Genomic DNA, 8509 nt, shown 5'->3' with positions numbered 1-8509 from the left:
ATGATATTTTATATTTAATAAGATATCATTAAATTTATTATTAATTATTAAATTATAATAAAGTAACATACTAACATTACATAATGGTTGAAATTTTGATCTGGGTTAAATTGACTATTTCTTTTATTAATTTAGTCTCGTCAATGAACAACTATATATCTAACAATATTTCAAATTGCTTACATTGATTTGGTAATCATTTTATTTTTTTATTTTTGGTTTTTAAAAATTAAATCTACTTCCTTACCATTTTTTACATTGATTTACATTCTTCTTAAGTACAATGGTTGAATTATTAACCAAATCTAAAAAACAAAAGCAAGCTTTTAAAAGTTACTATTTTTAGTTCTCAAAATCTGACTTGATTTTGTACTTTATTAGTAAAAAATATATTAAAAAAATGATGTAATTTGGAGATGTAAATAGTGTGTATAGACTTAATTTTAAAAAACATAAAATCAAATAGCTATCAAATCGGACTTTAATTTTTCAATATTAAAAATACCTTTCATTTAATGATAATATTTATAAAAGGGTAATTTTCTTTAAAAGAAAAAAGCTTCCAAATATTTTTAAGCAAGCAATCATGATCCAAAAAAATCTAGACTATTTTGATTAGGCATAATTTAAAGATGATTTTTGTACAGATGAACCAAATTATACGATATAAAAATTGTTTATTTTTTTTATTATTATTTTTTTATTTTTTGTAAATATAGCTATATAACATTTTGTTTGCGTCACTCCCTACCCTTCGCTTCAACTAATCCAACACGTTCAACTAATTCTTTTTTTTTTTTTTCCTCAAAAAAATCTTACACATTAATTCTCCTATACATTAGAATTTTTCCTCCCTCACTAATCTCTTGCTCTCGTACACCTCCGTCCTCTCTCTTATATTTGTGCTGTGCTGGTGCTCACAACTCTTAAAATAAGCCTCGGCAAGTGGTTTTTGATACCACTAGTAAAATGTATCCTTCCTTGTTCCAAAATCGAAGTGTTTTGAGCATAAAATTTGGGTCATCTAAAAAAATCTCTTAGTCTTAGAATATTCCATGTAGCAGTTGCGTATAGTCGTATTATAGGAATACGATCAACAGACATCGTTGGTAGTCACCTTCCTTCCCCTTTCATAAATAAAATTTTAATTCTTTTTCACACAAGAATCACGTCCTTAAATTCATCAAACACCAAGTTCCATTTCATTCTTTCACAACCTTCAATTCCATTGAAATTCACCAACGCGGCTCTTATTCGAGACATGGGGCGTCCAACAGAGACGCTTATTCGACTCACAGCGGTTAAAATACTAGCCATCTTATTATCGGCTTTTGTCGTCGTAACGGCCACAACGAACACAACAGCAACGGTAGCTTCTCAAGCCTTACCCGGGTGCGACGAATGGTGTGGCGACTTGCAGATTCCATATCCATTTGGGACGAGGGAAGGGTGTTATCTAAATGAAAGGTTCTTCATTAACTGTAGCACAACTCGTCAAGATTCTCCAAAGGCATTTCTACGGGGCGGCAGCGTTCCTGTTACAAATATATCCATCTCGGGGGAGCTCCAAATCTTGAACTTGGTGGCCCAAGAATGCCATCCTCCAAAGATTGGTCCCGATGTTTTTTCCAACGTCTTTCTCGATCTTTCCTACATTATTTCCAGAACCAAAAACAAGTTCATCGCAATGGGCTGCAATACGTTCGCTCATATTTTCGGCCGCGACATAAAAGGGCAATCCTTTAGAACTGCATGTGTGGCGTTGTGTGATGACATTGGGTCCGTAAAAGATGGGGCTTGCTCCGGCAATGGGTGTTGTCAGTTGGAGATTCCCAGTAACCTTAACCATTTGGAGTTCACTGTCAGCAGCTTAAACAATGACGTTAATGTGTCGAGTTTTAATCCTTGTGGGTATGCTTTTCTAGTTGAACAAAACAGCTTCAACTTCTCTTCAAAGTATATACGCAATTTTCCTGAAAACAGAGTTTTGGCAGTGCTTGATTGGGCTATTAGTAACGATACTTGTGTAACCGCTGAGAACAAAACTAATTGTATATGTGGCCGAAATAGCACCAAGGTTGACTTGCTTGATGATCCATCTCGATATCGTTGCCAATGCTTGGAAGGTTTTGAGGGGAATCCGTATCTCCCCGAAGGTTGTCAAGGTAAAACATATTAACGATTTCCTAGTTAAAATAATCAATACTATATTAAATTACACTAATTTTTTTACGAAAATACTCGGGTACATCTCGGATAGCACCTATCTTTGTGTATTCTACCAAATAACACAATTTTCAACATACAAAATTCTTCTTACTTCTCTTTTTGAAATATTTTAATTCATTTTTCATGTGTGCGGTGATAGTGGGATATATAGAGATAGATGCATCTTAAGATGCACCAAAGTATTGCTCTTTTTGTACATCTAATCCTATTGTTTAATCATAACTTTTCAAGTGACAAATCCTTCTTATTTCTTCTTTAAAATAATTTTTGTTCTCTTTTTGGATTTGGGGCAACCATTAGGGGCATCCGGCGCTCCTCAACTTCAACGTGTTTTTATATAGTAGTATAAGAAAATGTCATTTTATGTCCCGTTTGGTAACCATTTGATTTTTTATTTTTCATTTTTGGAAATTAAGCCTATAAAAACTACTTCTACTCCAAATTTTTTCCTTTGTTAATACATTTTACCAATGGTTTAGAAAAACAAACAAAAATTTGAAAACTAAAAAAATAACTTTTAAATACTTATTTTTGTTTTTAAAATATGCAAATCATTGTAAGAAACGGTAAGAAAATAAAACTAATTTTTAAAAGTAAAAAACCAAAAACGAAATGATTACCAGACAGGGTATTAATTATGGAAATTGCTATTTGATAGATGCTCAACCCTTCTTAATAAGCTAAAGTTCAAATCGTTATGCATGTGATTTTATTTAGAAAAAACCTTATCTGCAATTTAGACATCACACCAAATAAAATCTGTAAAGAAAATGGGTTGCACCTAATCATTATCCTTCCATTAAATTATTTTCCATTTTCATTTTGAAATTTGAAATTTTCTGTTTAACATAAGTGGGATGGACTCGGTAGGTATTGTGTTTTGAAAAATAGTAATTTGGTTTTTAACATTATTATTGTGTTACATTTATGGTTTTTACAGATATTGATGAATGCAAGGATGAAAGTCTTAATGACTGCAGTTTTGAGTGTGTTAATAGAATAGGAAACTATACTTGCAATTGCCCAAAGGGCTTTAAAGGAGATGGAAGACGTGGGGGAGAAGGTTGCACTCGAGAATCCAAGTCTTTTGTTCAAATCATCGTTGGTAAGTTTAGTTTTTTTTTTTTTTGGTACTTGGTTTTGCCTTGTCATACTAATTTTCATTACAAAAAATGTTTATGTTATTGGTGAAATGAAATGCAGGACTTACTGTGGGGTTCGCAGTTCTAGTAATTGCGAGTACATGGTTATACTTAGGTTACAGAAAGTGGAAGTTCATTAAACTGAAGGAGAAGTTTTTTGAGAAAAATGGTGGTTTGATGCTTCAACAACATCTTTCTCAATGGCAAACATCGACTGACATGGTTAGAATTTTCACTCGAGAGGAGCTTGACAAGGCTACAAACAAGTACGACGAAAGCGCAGTGGTCGGAAAAGGTGGCTACGGTACTGTTTACAAAGGAGTCTTAGACGACGGTTCGGTAGTTGCAATCAAGAAATCAAAATTAGTGGACCAATCCCAAACATCCCAATTCATTAACGAAGTCATTGTTCTGTCCCAAATCAACCATCGTAACGTGGTTAAGCTCTTAGGATGTTGTCTAGAGACAGAAGTTCCATTGTTGGTGTATGAGTTCATCACCAACGGCACACTATACGAATATGTCCATGATAAAACCAGTGATCGTCATACTCTTTCATGGGAAGCTCGTTTGAGAATAGCTTCAGAAACTGCAGGAGTCATTTCATATTTGCATTCTTCAGCTTCCACTCCAATTATCCACAGAGATATCAAGACAACAAACATACTTTTAGACCATAATTACACTGCAAAGGTGTCTGATTTTGGTGCTTCCAAGTTGGTTCCAGTAGATCAAACCCAACTATCCACGATGGTTCAAGGAACTCTTGGATATTTGGACCCAGAATACTTGTTAACCAGTGAGTTGACGGAAAAGAGCGATGTGTACAGCTTCGGAATAGTGCTTCTAGAGCTTATAACTGGGAAGAAGGCAGTGAGTTTCGAGGGGTCAGAAGTGGAGAGGAATCTAGCTATGTACGTGATGTGTGCAATGAAGGAAGATCGTTTGACAGAAGTTGTGGAGAAGGGAATAGCGACCGAAGCAAACTTTGAGCAGATAAAACAAGTGGCGAAGTTGGCGACAAAGTGTTTGAGAATAAGGGGGGAGGAGCGGCCTAGCATGAAGGAGGTGGCCATGGAGTTGGAGGGGCTGAGAGGGTTGATCGAGGCTAATGAGAAATTAGGGAGCACAGGAGAGGGCATGGTGGGTTATTTGGTGCCATCCAATGGAGCTTCAGAATCCATATTCAACCAATTTACTGCGAGTGGGAGCACAAATATTGTTGATGATAGTATGAAGGTTCACATTTTGCCACTGATCCATAATGGAAGATGATAAATTGTTGGATTAAGCTGATTTTTTTTTTTCATAAGGCATTTAATGTCAATTGTAGTACAAATTGCGTATATTTGGAGTTCTAATTAACTCCAAACTTTCATGGAGCACATTATTTGGTTTAATTGATCCTGCATTTTATGAATCTTAAGTTATACTACTTTCTCTCTTCAGAAGAACATTTGATTAAAGCACCCATGCATAATTTTCTTTGCTTTTTTGTTTTCCTCTTTAGCTACATTTGCCTTCTATCTTTCTTTTTATTTGACTTTATTCAATTCAATTTTGAACATTATTTTACGTTTCAAGCCATCTCCTTTCCCAATTTTTTTTTTCTTCTTTTTTGTCTATTACATGTCAAGGTTTAAAATGTGGATAGATATATAAAAATCTCGATTTTATAAAAGGGCTAGTTGCATAAATAGAATTCAAGCCCAAAATAATAAAATATGTAGTACAAGGATAAAATAATTGCATATATAGATCAAAAAATGATAAAATAATAAAAAAACACATGTCTAGCCATCATTTTGCTCGCTTCTTCCCAGTTTTCTCAAATTAAAAGCTATCACTGATAGCATCTATCAGTGATAGCCACTGATAGTTGCTATCGTTGATAGCTTCTATCAATTGCTATCGATGATAGTTGTTAACAGCGATAACTTTCAATTTGAGAAAAATTAATATAATCTTGAAATATTAGCTTTTAATTTGCTATCAATTATCAGTAACTATCATTGATTCACTTTTATCAATTAGTATCAACCTTGAAATATCAATACTTAAGGCTATCAGTGGCTATTAATGATAGATTTACAAGTAGTAATCAACTTTGAAAGAAACCCAACAACTTTGATTACCACAATAGCTATCACTAATAATCTTTTATCATGGCTACCACTGATAGTGGTTATCAGTCACTATCATTGATAGATTTTCATAAATTAGAATCAACCCTGAAATATTAATACTTAAGACTATGAATGATAGACTTCTATAACTGGTTATCACCTTTGAAAGAAACTCGATATATAGATATCACCTAAGTTCTATCACCGATATCACTAACGTCACTCATATAGTGGTTATCAGTGATAACTTCTTTCACTGATAACATCATTGATAAGATGCTATCAATGATCTTACTGATATCATGCTATTAGTGATAGTTTTCTATCACCGATAACGTGCTATCAGTGGTAGCTTCTATCAACGATAATGTGCTATTGGGTAGCTTCTATTACTGATAATGTGCTATCAGGTAGCTTTTATCATCGATAACATGCTATTAGTTTTAGCTTCTATCACTGGTAACATGCTATCAGTAGTAGCTTCTATTAATCATGGAAATTGAACACATTTTCGTCGCTTTCTTGTCCTTCTCATACATTTATAAGTCCCTTTTCTTTTTTATGATAGCTTCTATCACTGATAAACATGCTATTAGTGATAACTTATTGAAATTCACTTACATTTTAGTTCGAGATTCAACTTTATTAATTAAATTCACTAAGTTGACTATCAATGATAAATTTCTATAACTGACTATTAGTTATGAAAATATAATCAAAGATTAAGCTATCAATGATAGAAAATATTAGTGGTCATCACTGATAGACTTTCATTTGTTATTTATATTCAGTATTTGTTATAATAATCAAACTTAATGATTGACTTGCTGGTGTTAAGTCACTTATGAATTGAGTACTTTCAAGACTTGGGTACGAAACTCAACCTCATAATTCTAGTGAAAAAAATGGAAAAGAAGAAAAAATTCAAATAAAGGAAAGAAAAATTTTAAAAATAAGAGAAAGAGAATGAACAAAAATTGATGAAATGAAAGAAAAATAAATAGAAAAAAAGGAAGCAAAAATCGGAAAAATGAAAAAAAAAATAAAAAAAAATAAGAAAAAGAAACGGAAGAAGCAAAAAAATCAGAGAAAAAAGAAAATAAAATAATAAAAAAAGAAAAGGAAAAGAGAAAAATAAAAAAAAAGGAAAGACAATAAAAAAATAATGATAAGCAGAAACATAAGAAATAAATAAAAAAAAAAAGTAATAACCAAATAAAGAAAATAAAACTAAAAAAAAACCAAAAAAAGAAAGAAAAAAAAAGAAGGAAATGAAAGAAAACAAAAATTAAACAAAAGAAAAAGAAAGGGAACAAGAAGGAAATGAAAGTAAATAAAAAATAATGGAAAGAAGCAAACATCGGATAAAGGAAGAAATAAAATAAAATAAAATAAAAAATAAGAAAGGGAAGAAACAAAAACTGAGAAAGAAAAAAATGAGAAAAATGAAAAAATGGATGGAAGAAGCAAAAATAAAAAAAAATAAAGAAAAAAAAAGTGTACAACAAGATAAGACAAGTGAAAAATCAAAGATTGACTAGTCAACTCATCCATTTAAAGATGTAATATATTTTTAAATTTTTTTCTCTTATTCTACTATGTATTATAAATATCCATGTAATATATTTTTAGATTTTTTCTCTTATTCTACTATGTGTTACAAATATCCTTTATAAAAACGTCACGTCCATGAAAATTAAAAAAATAATAATTATGGGAATTATGGTCATTTTTTTTTAAGTAAATTGTATTTTTATTTTAGCATAATTAGCTATGATTCATAAATTTTATGTACAAATATCTGCATATAAAAGTAATGTTTAGGGGTAGTTGCAAGAATGACAACCTTATTATAAAAATTAAGTTTAGCAACTTTTTTCTAAAATTTAGTAATATAGAAAAAATATTTGATCTGATTTTCATTTTTTTTAATATTCTAAGTTTACCCTTTTGGTGCATGAGTCGTAAATTTGATATACTTTATGTTATTGTATTAGATAACTAATATATTTTATTTTCGGTATATCAGTCAATAGATATGCTTTATATTTAATAGATGACTTAATTATACAATTGATATACTAAATTTACCATTCATTATACCATGTTTATAGTTAATAAGTGTCCGTGCCATTTTTATCATTCACGGACTTAATTTGAATCCTACTACAAAACTGAGCTTTAATGTCGGTTTAAATTTGACATTATAATCGATATCAATGATTGTATTATAAAAATTCTTCAATGTCGATTGTCTTTTATGTCAGTTTTCAACCGACATTATACATGACCAACATTTCAATGTAGCTACATTCAATGTTGGTTTTCGACCGACATAGAATACCATCTTTAATGTTGGTTTTCAATCGACCTCGAACATCATCTTCAATGTTGATTTTCACGTACTTTTTATCAATTATTGACCGATTTAATGTATGTCATCGTTTTGTTAATAAAAAAACAAAAAATATATATCTTTTTTTGTTTATGCATATGAAAATCAATAATATTTCTCTTTTTTTATACACTAGAAAATCATAAGACATCTGGCCAACCAAAAACAATATCAAAGAATCTAACTGGTATATCATATGCTACACCAGTGATTAAAATTTCAATTCTCTTTTGAAGTAACTTCTTTAAGCTGAAGGGACAATTTCAATATTTGCTCATTTAGGTCAAATTTGTAACGTCCAAAAAAGAAGAATGGAGCTTAGATGAAGGGACAATTTTGGATTTGATGCTTCTCTTTTTCTAGATGCATAAAATGACAATTCCATTCTGCAGCTCCATAGACGCTCATTGGGCAAAGATAATTTTATACTGTCTCTTGTTCTATGGAAGAAACAAAAGCATCGAATGATGTTTACTATTAAAAACATAAAAGACACCAAATAATTCCATAAATTGGAGCTTAGCTTCAAGCAACTAAAAAGCCCCCTAAAAGCAATCAAAAAGCACACCAAGCAGATACAAGACTTCAATCAAATGAAACCACAAAAACCATATTCA

The 8509-nt window shown here is 31.2% G+C and overlaps 1 protein-coding gene across 1 annotated transcript; it reads left to right on the top strand.

Annotated features, from left to right (window-relative positions):
* The first annotated feature begins 1171 nt into the window (after positions 1–1171).
* Positions 1172–4806, top strand: LOC120075184 (wall-associated receptor kinase 2-like). Its single transcript, XM_039028379.2, has 3 exons — positions 1172–2165; positions 3170–3334; positions 3433–4806. The coding sequence occupies exons 1-3, from the start codon at positions 1262–1264 to the stop codon at positions 4644–4646; spliced, it is 2283 nt and encodes a 760-aa protein (XP_038884307.1). The 5' UTR covers positions 1172–1261; the 3' UTR covers positions 4647–4806.
* The last annotated feature ends 3703 nt before the right edge of the window (positions 4807–8509 follow it).

This window comes from Benincasa hispida, chromosome 4 (assembly GCF_027475165.1).
Source record: "Benincasa hispida cultivar pf3 chromosome 4, pf3_genome.v1.1, whole genome shotgun sequence".
Classification (NCBI taxonomy): Eukaryota; Viridiplantae; Streptophyta; class Magnoliopsida; order Cucurbitales; family Cucurbitaceae; genus Benincasa; species Benincasa hispida.
Note: the sequence above shows the minus strand (reverse complement) of the source record. Positions and strands in the feature narration are given on the sequence as shown.